Source organism: Salarias fasciatus, chromosome 4, assembly GCF_902148845.1.
Source record: "Salarias fasciatus chromosome 4, fSalaFa1.1, whole genome shotgun sequence".
Classification (NCBI taxonomy): Eukaryota; Metazoa; Chordata; class Actinopteri; order Blenniiformes; family Blenniidae; genus Salarias; species Salarias fasciatus.
Window position 1 is genome coordinate 14,977,470 of NC_043748.1, and position 17,259 is coordinate 14,994,728.

The window sequence follows — 17,259 nt, forward strand, 5'->3', positions numbered from 1 at the left end:
GCACGCGTCAGATGCTCACTTTAAACGTGAATAGTTTCTTTTGTTAGACGAAAAACGTCTGTGTGAGTGAATATAACCCACAGAACGCAACTATTTTATTTCTATTCAATTAAATTACTCTAGTCATATCAATAATTCACAAAATACACCAGTTATGGTTTTTTTTATTGTTTATATTTCGAAATATTTACTATAAAACAATGTAAAATAAAGAAAGTTCTCCAGCCAATCAGGGCGCAGTGCGTTTGATGACGTAAAACACAAGCGACGCAGTTATCAACATGCGGGATGAAGTGTTGATAGAATCCAACGTGCGTGATGAGAAATAAGTGATTTAAGTCCTTCACAGTCGCTAAAGTCTCCAAGTGTCGGTGGTTCCCGTTAGAAAATGGCAGGCGTCAACCTTCAATTCAAAACGAAGTAAGTTTGTGCAGAAGAGCGCGCGCGGACTGCACATCTTGTTAGCTTTCCAGCATTAGCTAGGCTAACATGGCAGGTAAAGATGCCCCTCGCAGCAACATCTGTCTAATTTCTCCCATTCTCTCCCAGTTACGCTGCTTCCAGCAAGATAGAGCCGTTTTACAAAGGTGGAAAAGTTCAGGTGGGTAAACTCAACTTGATGGGTATTAAAACATCCATTATGATGAAATGTATGAAGCTGACCCCTGTGATTTACGTGGAAAATAGGAATACAGAGAAACAACCCGACGCTTTATTCTGTTCTTTTTTTTGTTATGTTTAAATCCACATCTTATGCTCCAAATCACAAGAAATCCACTGGGAAATTCCCTGGCGTTTTGACTCATTTCCAAAGTCCTCAAAAATGCATTTTACAGCAACATCTTTCAATAATAATTAAAAGATATACAGAGAGGTCAAAACGGTGTGACTCTGCTCTCTGCATGTTCTGACTCCCCCACTCTCTCTCACAATCAAAAAATCTAGTCACTTGCAGCCAGTGCTCCGCCATGAACTACTTTGTTAGTACTTTGGTAGCAATAATATTAAACAGATATAATAACCACAGAATTGTTTTCCAGCCTCACATGACAGTGTTGGTATTGATTGGAAATATACTAAAGCTTGTTATTACTTAGTCTTATTGGGACCAGTGCTGATTATACAGCTGCATGAAGGTGTGACCTGCGTTTTGCTTCATCACACACTTAGAAAAAAGGAGTCTGTCACTGAAAGTGCTCTCCAGTGCATTCAGAGTGTCTGTGGGTGAGAGTCACTGTTCATTTGAGAAGACGGCTCTCTTGCATACTTGCAATAGTACATAATCCCTCAGGAAGATATTTTGCTTTTTAAATACCAAATGCATTAATATGCTGCGCCAACGGGGAGTCAGCGATACATTTGAACGCTTGGAGATTGTGATGACCCACCACTGTCTCTGCATGTGATTGGCTCTCAACCTCACGTGTTTGTTTTTCAGATCAGCAAAGATGAGAAATACATCTTTTGCACATGTGGCTCTCGCGTCAACGTTTTGGAGATCAGCACAGGGAAGATCGTTCACTGTGTGGAGCATGTGAGTTTGGGAAGCTGCAGATTTTGTTCCATCCGTACAAAATATAATCGCAGTATGTTATTTATTGCATTTTTAAAATGTAAATTAAACTGCGAAGACAAGTATTTTCACTTGGATACGAAAACAATGCAGTGACATTGTTGACTTGCATTATTACATAAAATTTGCATATTTCTTTATTATAGCACTGTTATTATTCCTCGAGTGAATTGCCATATAGTGAAATACTGTATGCTCTGATTTATTGAAGTATTGTAATTTTTTTTAATGTTTAAATTTTGTCTGCAGGATGATCAGGAGGACATCACATCATTTGCTCTCAGCTCAGATGATGAGGTAGCTTCACATTGTGATCACTTGTGTTTTTTTCACTCAAACTACATTATCTAACCCCTCATAAGATGGTTCAGAGTTTCTGTTTTTAATGCTTTTGCTGTGTTCCACTACAGCTGCTGGTTACAGCCAGCAGGGCTCTGCTGCTGAAGCAGTGGGACTGGAAACAAGCCACCTGTACTCGCACCTGGAGAGCCATTCACAATGTTCCTGTTGCCAGCATGGCCTTCGACTCCACCTCTACGCTTCTGGCCACAGGTCAGCTATCCCACTATCATCAGTCAGCCCTGAATGGCGTCTGATATCAGATACTGACTGTTGTTTTGCTGTGTTTTCTTGCAGGTGGCTGTGACGGCACCATTAAGCTTTGGGATGTGGTGAAGCAGTATTGCACCCACAACCTTAAAGGGTCATCTGGTGTTGTGCAGTAAGTCTCAGTTTCTCTAAATTGGATTCAGCTTCTATAATATAATCTTTTGAAACTGTTGGTGCCTTGTTCATGCTGGAGATCTTACATTAACAGCCTTAGATCATCAGTCATTTTGCGTTCGTGAGGGATCACAGAGAATCTTTTCTTGTGTGTTTCATGCAGCTTGGTCCAGTTCCACCCAGATATCGATCGGCTGCAGCTCTTCTCCTCCTCTCTGGACTGTGGCATTCGGATGTGGGACCTTCGCTCTTCCCAGTGTGTCTGCGTCCTGCAGAGCCATTACAGCGCTGTCACCTCCCTCAGCTTCAGTCATGATGGAGACACCATGGTCAGGTGAGGCGCATTCTTCTTTTTTTTTACTAAATGGGCTGATATCCAAACTGTGAGAGCGTTCTGGATGTTTTAGCAGAGTGTGTCGAATCTAGCTAATCAATGTTTTTTTTTTACTTGTAGTTCTGGCAGAGACAAGATCTGTACTGTTTGGAACCTGAATAGTCGAAAAGCCATAAAAACCGTTCCAGTCTTTGAGGTAAGGTATTTCCATTTCTGTCCATGCAGTATTGTCATGGTAATGTCATTTATGCTTTTTTGACTCTACAATAAAAAAAAATAAGAGGTTTAATTGAAATACATGTGTAAATTCTTGGTATCCAGGCTGTTGAAGGTGTCGTCATCCTGCCTCAAAATGAAGACTTATCTCAGATTGGAGTGAAGAGCAAGGAGTTGCATTTCGTCACAGCTGGAAGCAAAGGTTCGGCATGAATTTCTCCCAGTAGCACATCCCCGTACACGGCAGTTCTAAATTTCTGTCGCTCAAGTGTTCTCCTTTCTTCTCTCCAGGAGTGTTGAGAGTGTGGGAGGCCAGCACGGCACGCTGCGTCTACACCCAAACGCTCCCCACCACCTTCTCCTCCAGCCCTGCAGAGGGCGACGAGGGCAAAGACGACGATAACCCCCGCGGCCTCACACACCTGTTCCACCTGCCCACCTCCTCCAGACTGACCACAGTCACTGCAGAACACAACATACTGCTGTACCAGCTGCCTGCTCTCAGCACACAGCACCAGGTGGGCTCCAAACCACAAAATTAGCCATATTATGTAATATTTGTAGAGGGCATGTCATCGTCATCATGTTTTCAGATTAATTTTTAATTTCAGAACATATTTGAAGCATTAAGAGGATATGCAGTTTTAGTATTACTAAATCAGTAAATCACTTGTTATTCATTTCAGCCCGTCTTCAGACATTAATGTTTTGTCGTCTGCTCTGCTTTATTTCGTGCGCCCGCTCTCAGTTTGTCGGCTACAGCGATGAGGTGCTGGACGTGAAGTTCCTGGGGAAAGGGGACAGCCACATTGTGGTGGCCACCAACAGCTGCCAGCTGAAGGTGTTCGAGCTGCTCACCAACAACTGCCAGATCCTCTACGGGCACACAGGTGAGTGACCAGCAGAGGGCAGCAGAGGCAAACATTCACATGCTTTTCCTTTCCGTTTCATTCTATCAGTTTCATCAGTGTGTGTCGAGCTCATATAATCCAGTAGCATTCCAGGTGGCAGAGATGGGAACAGCTGTGAGTTTCATTGAAGTGACCGAGAGAGGGGGGTAAAGCTGAGGTTGATTAGTTTGGAGATAAAAGGTGTACAGGCCAGGTTGAGGAATACATTTTGCTGAATTGGTTGGTTAAATTCCATGTTTCTATCTGCTGCTTTATTCCTGGTTTTCCCTTTCCAGACACTGTCCTCACTCTGGACGTGTTCAAAAAAGGCTTCCTGTTTGCAAGCTGTGCAAAGGTAAGCACAGCGCTGTCGTAACAAACACCAGCAAGTTCCAGAGCCGTCGACACACGACTAAAACAAGCATCCTTTAGGACCGGTCGGTGCGCGTGTGGCAGATGGACGGCGATAGCGGCCAGGTGCGATGTGTCGCTCAGGGCTGCAGTCACACCAACGCTGTGGGCTCCATCTCCTGCTCCAGGTGAGGCTGGTGGACACGTGTGTCAACACCGGCCTGCACGATATCAGGCAAACATCCAATACGAAACACACTTATTCTATGTCAATATGTTTTTCACAATATGTATATTTATTCTGCACATTAATATCTTGTTAGTAGTTGAGTTAAAGAAGTGGCATTTGTGTGAAGATTTTCCATTTTTGCGTTTGCGGCCAGGTTGAAGGCGTCTTTCGTCGTCACCGGCAGTCAGGACTGCACGGTGAAGGTGTGGGATCTACCTGCTCAGTTTTCTGCGGAGGAGGAAGAAATCCATCACCTGAGCGCCCGCACCACAGAGAAGGCACACGATAAGGTACTAGACAACACCTGGCCGCAGTCCAGGATGAGGACAAGAAAACCCTTCAGCATATTACATAATGGCAGCGCATGCTTCTGCACGAGTGTTCTCTGTTGTGGTTACTTGTATATTTATAAGTGGAGACGGTGCGAAAACACAACATCCCTGTTGAATTGTGAAGCTTCATAGACGTTGAGGCTGCAGATAAAGAGGCGTTTGTGTAGATTTGGGATCTGAAAGACTGGATTACATAATAAGATCCACAATAACCAGAAGTTTGATTTAATCATATCAGTGACATAAAACAACGTGGGTTCAGCCAGAACATTTGAGCAGGCGTCATCTGATAAAGAAAATCTTAAATTCACACGTGAATGACTTAGCGTGTGCGCGTCACATTTTGAAAGCCTTTAATTAGTGAGGGAACTTTAAGTGCATTCACAACAATCGTGTTTTATCTTCAACAACAAAGAAACATTTTTGGATACAGCATTATGAGCTCTAATTATGTTTGAATACAACAATACAAATAGAGATGAATAGTTATGAAGTGAAGAGTGTTAACTAAAACCTGTTTCACACACAGCCAGCATAGTAGTTTTAAATGGTCATATCTGTAAATATTAATTTTTACACTTTGTTTTTGCACATAGACTTTTCCTGTTTCGACCAGAATGCCTTTGACTCTGTCTTGTTGTCACATTCAACAAACACAAAATCTTAAATTTGGTGGAAAACACCCTGGAAAAATCAAAATATAACTTCATCCAAAACCAAGAATGGGTTGATAACTAAATCATTAACACTTCTGAGTGTCAGGCGGATATGCAGGGTCACCAGAGTTTTGGTGGCATTTCTTTGCTCCTTCTGTCCGCGTCGTCACACAAAAGCTAATTCTTCTCATAAGGAAGTCGACAGAAAAACCGTCCTTTCACGCACCAGTGGAGCAGATTCCTCTTCAGATGTTTGCGGTTTCACGGTCTTCCTGATCCTCCTCAACCCCTCTGCCAGCTGCACCGAGCACACGAGCCCCGTGCAGCATTCCTTTGGAAATATCTGACGTAAACGGATTGTGAGACACACCGGGGAAAGTGACACTGGAGGCGCTGCAGGGAGACAGACGCAGACTGATTCTTAAACAATGAGCAGTTTGTGTTTCCTGACACTCAAGCAGCCGCTGGTGGGAAGCTGCTTCAGTCACTCTGGAAAAATGTGACCCTCATTTTTTACATTCATTCAGCGACTCTTTTCTTTCTGCTGCAGTTTGGAAATATGATAACTCACTATCTGATCCAGAGGTGTGAAACTCATTTTAATTCAGGAGCCACAGTTTCGAACCATTGAATTAGTGCCATAAAAACCTTTAAATTAAATCTTGAAAGTTTCTGTGTTCCTGCACAGACTTTGCAGTTATTCTAGATTTTTCTGTAAATTTTCTATCGAACCATTTCCCCTGGTTTCCTTCAGGACGTGAACAGCGTCGCGGTGTCGCCCAATGACAAGCTGCTGGCCTCGGGGTCCCAGGACCGCATGGCCAAGCTGTGGTCCCTGACGGCCGACGGGAACGTGGGCCTGCTGGGGGTGTTCCGGGGCCACCGGCGCGGCGTGTGGGCCGTCTGCTTCTCGCCCGTGGATCAGGTCCTCGCCACCTCCTCCGCCGACGGCACCACCAAACTGTGGAGCCTGCAAGACTTCAGCTGCCTCAAGGTGGGACGCGGGCGCACGAGCGTGCATTTTGTGAAGATTGTTGACATACTTCTCTTTTTGTTTTGTTTCTTAAAGACGTTCGAGGGCCACGATGCGTCTGTCCTGAAGGTCATCTTTGTGAGCCGAGGCACTCAGCTGCTCACCAGGTAAACACGCCCTTTTTAAATTTCTAGGATTTCCACCACAGTATCTCAAAATAAATATTTAAATATCATTAAAATTTATATTTAAACCTTAAATCTTCCATATTCGTTCACTCATCAGATAGAAAATGAAATATTTGAAGCCTTTTTGTTTGTATTTTTTCCCCCAGCTAAGGCCGACACCAACTACACTCACAACAGGTTTGAAAGAGAATAGACAGAAACCATAAAGACATTCCTATCTCTGATCTAAGTATACACAGAAATGGTTCATTTGCAACCAATAGAGACAGAAACTCCAGCTGAAGCAACCTAAACATCAGCGGTTATATAACAGATGAATATGGAGCTGTCTTTACAATAGGAACAAATAAAGTGATTAAATAAATGATGATAACTATAAAAATCTTAAATAATAAAACCGTAATTCAGAAATAACAACATAAATAATCCAATTCTACTTTTACATTGCTATAGACATTGTTTTAAATTTGATCTTTACTATAATAAGTAATGAACATAAAACAATTGTAATAGGATTAGCAGAATTCATATGGTCAGACTGTGTATTTCATTACATAAATAGAAAAAGCTTGATTCTGAACGGGTTTATATATTGTTTTTGTTTAAGTAGAGACACAAACTTTTTTTCAACGATATTGAAGTATTTTTAGTTGTTATATAATCAGCTGTCACACATAAGCGATCTTCTGTGAAGTGAACCAGACACAGGTTGTGCAGTCGGTGCCGCTTCGCATTGTTCTCTGGATTATTTAGAACCTAATGTGTGACTGCTCATTGTGTGACTTCAGTTATCTGCATGTCATAACACATTTCATGGGATTTGACATTTGTCAAGCTCACTTGCTTTTGAAGAATCTCAAACTTAAGCTACAGGCTCGGGAAGTTTATTAGACCGACATAAAGCCCTCGTTTCTCCAGGATGCTTTTGCGTGTTTGTACATTATCACGAAAATCACTCAAGAGTCTGTGTCTCGAGAATGTTTTTTTTTTTTTTTTTACACTATAAATTACAGTTTTTGCCTAAAACCAAAGATCTTGAAGTTCACAGTAAAACCTTGTTTGAATCTGAAAATAATCGTGACATGACGTGATTGTAGAACTACTACTTCTCTGCTTTCTGCTTGAGCCCTGCAGTGTGTCTAAATAAAAGTCTCTGCTTGTGCACAGTAATGATTCAACATGTTGTCATCGTTTTTCTCAAGCGGCTCCGACGGTTTGGTGAAGCTGTGGACCATAAAGACCAACGAGTGTGTGAAGACGCTGGACGCCCACCAGGACAAAGTGTGGGGTCTCCACGCCACTCGCAAAGACGACCGGATGGTGACGGGCTCCGCGGACTCCAACATCACCGTCTGGGAGGTGAGTAACGCCGGGAGAAGTGTGGGGGTCACTGGGACACGTCCTTGTCATCTCGCTGCTCACATAACATTGAACTGTTTGACCTTTGAGTTCTGTCTGAAAGGGATGTTTCCTTTTAGATGTCAGTGGTTTATCGGAGCTTAATAAATGACCTGTCACGCACCTTTCTAGGATGTGACCGAGGTGGAACTGGCAGAGGAGCAGGCCAAGCAGGAGGATCAAATTCTCAAGTGAGTTACACATAAGATTATCTGCTGATCTGGAATGACGGAGCAGGTTGTCCGCTATTGTTCCTGCGCCCTCCAGACTGAAGCGGTGCACAAAGAAACGCCCAGTTCCACCTGATTATTGCTTTTTCTTCTAAGTTAAAATTAACATTTTCATTAAATGAAATATTTAACTTTTGTTCATAAAATTGAATGAATGTGCAAAAAATGATATAATAGGCAGTGTTGTTACAGGTTTTTTTTTTTTTTTACAACATATGACTACATTTTTATGTAATGCTGTGATGAGGTTTTATGCCTTTTTAAAGATTATCCCCTCTGTCACCGCTAATCCTGAATGTCAACCCTAATCTATTTTGGGTTGAGACGTGACACTGTTGTGTAATGGCATGCTGATGCTCAGTACAATACAAATTATGTTTAATAAGAACCCATTATGCCGTGCTGTCTTTATATTCTTAAAAATTTACCCCATTATCACAGAATCTGCTTTGTGATTCTTCGATTTGAATTGTACTTTTTGTAATCGTTCTCCACTTCATATTCATATTATGATTTTGAGTAAATGTGCACTGAGCACACGCCGCCCCTGTGTAAAATTCTCAGCTCACATTTCGTGTCCTGTTTTTGTGTATTTGTGCGTGAAGGCAGCAGGAGCTGTCCAACCTGCTCCATGAAAAGAAATACCTGAAGGCCCTGGGTCTGGCTATCTCTCTGGATCATCCTCACACCGTGCTCACTGTGATCAAAGGTATCCTGCAAAACCCACTGCAGCAGCTCTACCTCAGCCTTTAACCCTCCACACGTCCGGTATTGATTCTGTCTCTTGACATTCGCACAAAATGCCCCGTCCATCTCTTATTTTTGTTTTGTTTTGCGGGTGTTACCACAGACTGTGGTCGTGTCAGTCTGTCCCATTCAGGACAAAGCACATTCAACTTAAAACAAGCAGCTCTGTCACTCCTGTTTTTCAGCGTGAGCGTTTTAAAACAGTAATATTTGGCTAGTCAGAAGCAAAATATTTTTAATCCCCATTACAAAACTTAGAGCAAGCCATTGTTTCACGGGGCAATGCAGAGTGTTTTCCAATCCAATTACAGTTTGACTGCATGAAGCTGTCATTCTAAATAAACATTACTTTTTAACTTGACACCTGACAGATAAAGCATTGTGATCTATTCAGAACATCAATTTAGCCCTTCTGTCTGCCTTCTCTTTGTTTGTTTCGTGCTTGTGTGACGTATAAGCTTGTGATTCATTTGTATTGGTTAATATTAATTGAGCTCATCCAGCTCACACGCTCTCTGAATGTAATGATGACTCTGGCCAAGTCTGCTCAAAGCGTGCTGGGATCAACTGGCAAATTAATCCTCTGTTCGATATTTATTCAAATATATTCACACAGAAACTCTTTAGTTATGTTGAAAACTGTTTTTGTACTTCTAAGACCAAAAGTTAATATAAAGATTCACCATTACATTCCAATTATATATAATCACATATCTTACAAAATGCTGTGAAACTAGCCAATATGTAACATATTTCACCGTTTCTAGTTAAATAAGCTTTAGAGTCTACTTTGATTGTAACGCACCTCAACAAACTGTATTATTTACAAATTAAACAGTTCTAAATAGGACTTATGTAAGAGCTGCTGTCACTTGCAGCAGGTTTCTGTGAAGTGTGCACAAAGTTCAGGAACGTTTTTTCACATTTTTCCCTTTTATTTAAGAAGACTGCATCCATCGGGGAATAGAAGGTGCTTTCTAAAGCAGAAGAGACCAACAGTATGGTGTTTATGCTAGTTTTTCTACGTTTTTACTTTTCCTTAGTTTAGAAGTGACACGATCAATAGAAGGGTGAGATGCAGTTAGAGTTTTGTTTATTTTCTTTCATTCCTCTTTATTTAAAAGGAAGATAAATGCGTTCCGTCTTGTTTTGTTTTCAGTTGTTTCTGTTTGTTTTGCTGCACTGCGGTTAAAGCGGAATGCCATTCATTGTCCAGCGTGTGCACTTGCATGTGAAATTCAGCACGCGGCTCAAACAAAAGGCCGGTGCTTTGACATGATGGATTGTGGGATTATTCACGTGTAGTTGAGCTTAAGCGGAAGAAAAGCACCCGATACTGTCAATGATCTTTCTTTTCCATTCACACAAATAACAAAAATAGTACCGTAATTAATTACCAGGCTCTTGGTTGCCATGCACATGTTCATCCACGTGGGTTTAAAAAAAAAAATTACGAAACTTATATGATAGAAAAGTAAAGCTGTAAAGACATCTCTGTGGAATTCATTTAGTTGTCTATAGCGAGATCAATATCTGCTAATGCTGTCTTGTCCTGTGCCGTCCGCAGCGATCCGTCAGGGAGAAAACAGCCAGACGTTGCTGGAGAAGACGTTGCTGAAGCTTCGAATCGATCAGAAAGGTAACGCCTCGAAACATGTCCTCAAACCTTCTTTGAGTTACGCAAGACTCGTCAAAAGAATCCTGTGCTCGGGCTGATTGAACACAGTGTCAACATCAGATTCATATTGAGATGAAAAGAGGATTAAACGTGATGAAGACCGACTAGAATTATCGGTGAGAAGCAGGTGAGTCTGAAAAAAGCCACAGATGATGAAACAATTGAAATTACACAAGTGTGTTGGAAAGAATGACTCTCTTTCAAACAATGCGGGCATCGTCCCAGGCGGCACTATGCTAGGAATGTCTCTCTGGAAAAGGATGAAATATGTCGCTACTCCTGACCTCGTCTTCCATTCACACCGTCTGACATGTGACCCACATGTCACTCTGACCCCTCAGAGTCGCTGCTGCGGTACTGCGTGGCGTGGAACACCAACGCCAGGAACTGCCACGACGCTCAGGCCGTCCTCCAGGTGCTCCTCACACACCTGCCCCCCGAGGAGCTGCTGCAGTACCAGGGAGCACGGACGCACCTGGAGGGCCTCATCCCATACACAGGTCAGCGGAGGCCACGCTTCTGTCCAGATGTTGTGTTTCACAGGGTCAGTTTGGTCAAAGTTTTAAAGTAAAGTCACAGACTTAGGAGTTAGAAAAAAATATACCCATCATATCTCTGCCTGCTCTATCAATTATAATTCTAGCCTTGATTATTGATAAATGAAGATATGTGATTGTAAAACCGATCTCCCGCAGAGCGACACATGCAGAGGATCAGCCACCTGCTGCAGGCGTCCATGTTCCTGAACTACATGTGGCAGAAAATGAGAGTGACTGGAGACCCGTCCAGGTACGAGACTGGTGTGGCTGTGGAAGGGTGAATTTAATATCAACCTATCTTATATAAACAGTAGGGTATTGCGATCTACTATTTCTGTTCTGTCGAGTTTTTGCATTTCTTTGCGTGTTTTGTGGATTAATGGTAACTCAAACGTGAAAGGTTGAAATCAGTAAACAAAGTAGATAAGGTTACGGTCAAGGACTTGAACTAACTGGGTGATAAAGCTGTTATCGTCAGTTACAATCATTTTTATTTTTCCTTTTTACTTATTGGTTGCATACAGACCTGTCCAGGAAGGCAAAGGGTGCCATGTACTTCTTAGTTATTATTTATTAATGCTTGAAAGTATCCATGACGTGCATGTCTGACATATTGTTTGAATCCTGTCTAGCATGGACAAAGATGAGGAAATGGATACGACTCCGCTTGGAAAGCCTTTCTATGTCATCGACAAGGAGAAAGGAAAAGTTGGCGATGAGATCCGAGATGACGCCGACGACAATGACAGTGGACAAGACGAGGATCCAGACTGCCCCGCGGAGATGGACGAAGACGAGGCGGAGGAAGTCAGCGCCACCACGAAAGCCTGCGTAATCGTCACGCCCGCAGAAAGCAGAAAGAGCCCCGAGGCCAGTGGAAACCACAGCTCCGAGAGCGAGGAGGAGAGTTCAGACGAGGAAGACGTGGAAATCATCGAAGTGGATGAGACGGCAGCGAAAGGCGAGACGTGTCTCCCGGTCTCTTCGGCCTCGCCGTCCCAGACACCTTCCAGCTGACCGCTCTCATCAAGCTGAACCCCGGCGACCCGGCTGTGGAGGATTGCGCTCTCACAGCAGTAGATCGGGCGACTCTGATTGTGTGGCAGGACACAGCTGTGAAGCGATGATCATCCTGTGAGCGGGGGGACTAAGGACATTCACTCTCCTGCCAACACCGATACCGTGGACCCTTACTGATTTTTAAACAGGATATCCACCACCAGGATCCCTCCTGATGCAAAGGAGGAAGAGAACAGAAAGGACTGATGGGAGGAAGAACTTGCTTTGTGGACTTTCTGGGCAGCGAGCCAGGATCACCTTCCGAGTGCATAGCGTTGGCCAATTAGACCTGATTTACCGGCTCAACCACAAGAACCCGGTTTCCCGATGTCACCTTTATGCAACTCACACAAAGGTCCCTTTAAAAGAAATGGATGGTTTTCATGTCACAAGCACGTTTTTGAAATAAAGAAAATTATAATTTAAGATGAGTCACACTTTTCTTTAAGTGATACTCAAAACTAAACCATGTCCTTACAGAATGAGCATTTTAAGCTTCTGTTTACTGAAAGTTGAAAAATAAAGACTGACTAGAGCGTTGACCTAATTTGTTCAAGAGTCAGGTGTTGGTCAGATTTGCTCAGGAAGACCATTGTGTCATGAATTCAAGTTCAATCATATATAATGATAAAGTGAAATGGATTCAAGTATATAATGATGGGCAAATTATTTTTAGACCTGTAATTACTGAAGTGTAAGGTTTTTTTACCTGCTTTTTTGTCTTTTGTAATCAAAAACTAAATAAATTTGGGCTTTTTATAACCAAAAGGAACGACACTTTCTTGTAGGAGTCACAGGGCTGCGCTGTCGGAGTGTTTGGCACGCTTCACCGACAGCGTCGAAGGTTTCTTAAATTTCTCAGGTTGCAGTCTTCTGCCAACAATTCAAAGCTTCTGGGTTCTTCCCTGATATACTTGCTGGCATCGGTGAAATGTGTGTTAGTCGTGCGATGGAAAAGGTGTTCCTGCCCTTTTCAGGACAGCCTTTTGCCATGTTTGGATTTGATCCAATTAGATATATTAGAAATGGAACAAATAGGTGACGACGGCGACGGGTCAAAGTGCACGTTTACTCTTGTGGAGTCATCTGTTACACAACTGGCTTCAGTTTGGTGCAGTCTAATAATTCTCGTGTTTTTGCAGCTTGGGCTTGAGACTGAAAAGTGTAGCCCTGTTTTACTGACAGTTGGTAGGAAGCTCGCATGATGTCGGGTTCCACACTTGACCTATTGGTAAAATGTATAGTTCATGCTGCGTAAAGGGTAAGGATATGGTGTTTATTTACACTTGTTGACAGTAAAAGTCAGAATAACCGAGGAAAAGTCAACAAAAGCATAGATGGTGCTTACAGAAATGATTTATTTGTAATCAGATCTTCATTTACATGCAAATACACTTCCTTGATCATAATCTGGAAGCCATGTTTAGTTTTAATTAGATACAGTCTATACACACACGCACACACACTGGCACTGCAGACTTTAGATTTCCCATTTGGTCAGAGAGAAATGAACCCGAAGGGGGCACAATCTCAATGCATATAAGGCACAACACAAGGTTTCCAGTATGGAAAAATAACACCAGTAGAGACGAGGTGAGTTATGCATGTTAAGTACTTCTTCAGTATTCACAATTAACGATAAAGGTGTCACTGTTCCCCCCCAATATCATCTAAAGGCACACTAAGCATGTTCATTTAGTAGCAGAGAAGTATATACATCTAATTTTGCCATCAGTTGCATCTCTACCGACTGAGAATCTCTGTTTCTGTGGGCGACTGGCTGCTTTTGGCTGCGTTCTTCCGGGTGATGGTGGTGCAGCGGGTGAGGATCTCCTGAGCCCGAGGCCTCGGAGGCACCTTCGGCGATCTGGGCCCCTTGTAGAGGTTGGGATCAGAGACGCTGGGCATCAGCCGGCCCTCCATTCCGCTCGTCGGGCTGAGGTGGCTGCTGCTCATGGGTTCGGGCGTGCGGCTGAAGCGCGGCTGCTCGTCGTTGGCCACGGGGCTCAGGGTGAGGGACGAGCTGGCGGAGGAGGAGCTGAGCTCGTCACTGAAGCTGAAGTCGGAGCTGTCGCTGGAGAAGCTCCCCTCACTGTCCGCCCTGACCATCTTGTCTCGGTTGGCTTCCTCTTCGTCCATCTCCACCGTGATGGTGGGCAGAGGGGCCTGCAGGGTGGAGCTGGGCGTGGCGGCAGCAGCCGCAGAGCGCGAAGGCGGAGGAGGAGGAGGAGGAGGAAGGGGCTGTTCAGAGAAATCGAGAGACTGGGACCTCTGCTTGCTCTCTGGCTTGAGGAAGGGGGATGGGGACCTGGCGGGGGAACCCTGCAGCAGGTTTCCTTGGGAGCGGCTGAGCTGGGACTGCTGCTGCAAATTGGAGGGGGACAGAGAGGTGGGGGAGGCCCGCGGGTCTGGAATGTTTGGTGTCAGGCGGATGTGGGGGTAACTGTGGGGCTTCAGGTACATTGCAGGGATGTACCCGACTTTTCCATTGGATCTGTTGAACAGTGAGAAAGCAGAGATGAGAAGACGAGTTCTGAGTTGGCAAAACAGTAATACTTTGTCATCCGACATGATCTTGCAAAGCTCTGCAGATCAGAGGAAAATCTACTAATCTGTTCAGTGACGCACTATGATACCCTGTCAATCCACCATGAGCGCACATGGTCTTCCTTAATTTGTACATTCCTTCTTTTGTTTGTGTTACTTCGATCAATTGATGATTCGTTGTGCTTGTATTACCTGTCCTGCATAGCTGACAGGGAACTTATTAGGAAACACCAATCACTCATCACCTGTTGATGTCAAAGCATTCACTCTCTGGCTTTTTACCAATTGGAAAATTGTCATCATTGTTTCCAACTGTACTTTGTTGAAGTGAAGCAAGTTTTTCCAGTAACAGGATTGATAATGCTCAACTGTCGGTTGTTTGATTTACCTGATGAGCCACCAGCCGTTTTCGGATTTCTGCAACACCTCGACTACGCTGCCAATGTTCACGGTTATCTCATCGTCTTTGGTGGCCTTGTAGCTCTTGATTGCAGTGTAGAGCATGCCTGCAGAAAAAAATGAGTTCCTTAATGTCATGCTGTGTCTTGAAGGAATACGTTTGAAAGCAGCAGATAGAAGAATTTCAGGAAGTTCACGTACCTCTCTCAGGGGTGGCGTCCATCTCATCTTCATCGTCATCATCATCTATCTTCTCCAGGTAAGGCGCAGGAAACCAGGCCATGCGCTTGTCTTCTTTCTCCACCAGCCACCATCCTAAACCAAAAGCAAACGTGTTGAAGCCGTCCTTCATTCACCGGATCCACGCTTGTCACGCCCGCTCAAGAGACACCAACTGAAGCTCACCGGCTTTGTCTTTGATGAGCACGTCGACTTTTTCGTCCACGGCCACCTTGAAAGGCTTGTTCTTGGTGTCTTTGGCCTCGTACGTGGCCACACATCTGTAGGTCTCCGTCACAAACGGCTGGGTCACGTTGCCACTGCTGGCATGCCTGCTGCCGTTTTCCTCCTCGGAAGGCATTATGATGATGCTGGGCAGAAGTCACAGGGAAACATTTGCTGAGCATTTTAAAATATCTTCAAAAATGTATTGTCGTGAGATATTTCTTCTCCCACTAGCCGTGAATAAACACCTTCCTAGAATTTCAGGTCTCAGTGGATGTTACAAAGAAAAGAAGCTCAGCGTGATATTAGAGCCTCTTGATGTTCGCCGACTATAAACCAGTAAGCACAGCAATAAACTATCAAGTATTTCCACTTTCAGGTTGACTGGAGAGTGACAACTCCGATAGTCAGCAAGAAAGGTGCTGTGAGGACATGACCGAGAGCTGAGAAACAAGAAAAATAGATCAAATCAAAGTGAAAATGTGTCTTAATGCACTTTCAGGGGACATATTTGATCTAATTCTGGCTCTCAGATTTACAATTTCTCAGCTCTGGTACAAAAGGTTTCTATTTATAAAAAATACACTGACGTAGAATTTTTTTTTTTTTTCATATTTCCGCCTTATTTTAAATCTTAGTCCCCAATCAAGTAAGACCCGATTTCATTTGATCAAAGGTAGTTTCATATTAAACAGATTTGAATGATTAAATTCCACACAAATGGAAATATTTTGTGCTGCTGCAAAAGCCAACTTTAAATAGTCATAACTGTTCAGCTTGAATGCTTTTCTCACCTGTTCTTGGCGAACTCCGGCTGCAGATCCTGGTCTTTGGGCTGGAAAAAGTTGATGAGGTCCGTCGACTGACACACTTGTGCGTCGCAGCTCAGAAGCTCAGTGCAGTACTCCTGCAAGAACTTGACGTACGCCAGTGTCTTGTTGGGGCCTTTTTTAGGGTTCTTCTGCTTCAACGTTTTGTCTGAAAGCAAACGTGACATTTTCAGCCCTGATCCATCGGACTGCGATCAATATTAGATGAAGCTGTCAGTAATGTACCTTGAAATCTGGGGATGACTCTGCCTGACTTTTTAAGTTTATTTGCAGACGGAAAGGCTTTCTTCAATTGTTTCTGTAATATAAAAACAGATTCACATTGGTTAAAATAATGAACTCATACAGGAGTAATACATAAATGAAGTGCAATATTTCATACTCACATGCATGCTCTTGAATTCAGCAAAACTTCTGTAGATCACAATCTCGTTCTGGTCCGACCACAGCACGGATGTCATGAACAGCTGAAAAAGAACGTGCAAAGTTAAAGCACAAAGTTTGACCTCCTCAAATGACACGAAAAGAAACCAAAGACATCTGCTGACTTTTTTCTTCTCCTTGTACATCACTCCAGAAACGTGCACGCTGAGAGGATAGCGCCCGGCCTCCATGATCACACACCCAGAAACAGCCTGTTGGAGCGTCCAGTTCAGAGGCTCTTGATCCTGCTCAGGTTTCGGACTGCAGCAGAAATGATTTGGAGCTCTATATATTGGTCCTTCCCTGTGAAGGGTGGGGCGTTGTGACTTACGTAGCAAGAGTTATTGTCTTCACGCAGGGATTTCCTGCATTGCTCCACAGCCACACCTGTATGGCACCGATACACAGCGCATGAAACCTTGACTGACAGGCCGAGCTGTTCTCAATCCGTGGTGGCCCGGTGAGGATGTAGTGACAGGAAATAGTCACAGTCATCGGAA

At 43.6% G+C, this 17,259-nt stretch overlaps 2 protein-coding genes across 2 annotated transcripts; one reads left to right on the forward strand and one right to left on the reverse strand.

The window, feature by feature from the left end:
* Positions 1-276: 276 nt before the first annotated feature.
* On the forward strand, positions 277-12,873 carry tbl3 (transducin beta like 3). Its single transcript, XM_030090468.1, has 23 exons — positions 277-420; positions 550-601; positions 1,439-1,534; positions 1,823-1,870; positions 1,984-2,125; positions 2,210-2,294; positions 2,460-2,630; positions 2,751-2,826; positions 2,952-3,048; positions 3,138-3,364; positions 3,595-3,736; positions 4,033-4,091; positions 4,169-4,275; positions 4,471-4,606; positions 6,059-6,298; positions 6,374-6,444; positions 7,668-7,824; positions 7,996-8,054; positions 8,699-8,802; positions 10,408-10,479; positions 10,860-11,018; positions 11,214-11,307; positions 11,690-12,873. Exons 1-23 carry the CDS (start codon positions 389-391, stop codon positions 12,072-12,074), a joined length of 2,811 nt encoding a protein of 936 aa, XP_029946328.1. The 5' UTR covers positions 277-388; the 3' UTR covers positions 12,075-12,873.
* Positions 12,874-13,452: 579 nt separating this feature from the next.
* noxo1a (NADPH oxidase organizer 1a) lies at positions 13,453-17,039 on the reverse strand. The gene is made up of 8 exons (XM_030090629.1): positions 16,885-17,039; positions 16,723-16,803; positions 16,562-16,634; positions 16,301-16,484; positions 15,468-15,652; positions 15,264-15,377; positions 15,052-15,169; positions 13,453-14,610 (listed from the first exon to the last, which is right to left on the reverse strand). Exons 1-8 carry the CDS (start codon positions 16,948-16,950, stop codon positions 13,860-13,862), a joined length of 1,572 nt encoding a protein of 523 aa, XP_029946489.1. The 5' UTR covers positions 16,951-17,039; the 3' UTR covers positions 13,453-13,859.
* Between the last annotated feature and the right edge of the window lie 220 nt (positions 17,040-17,259).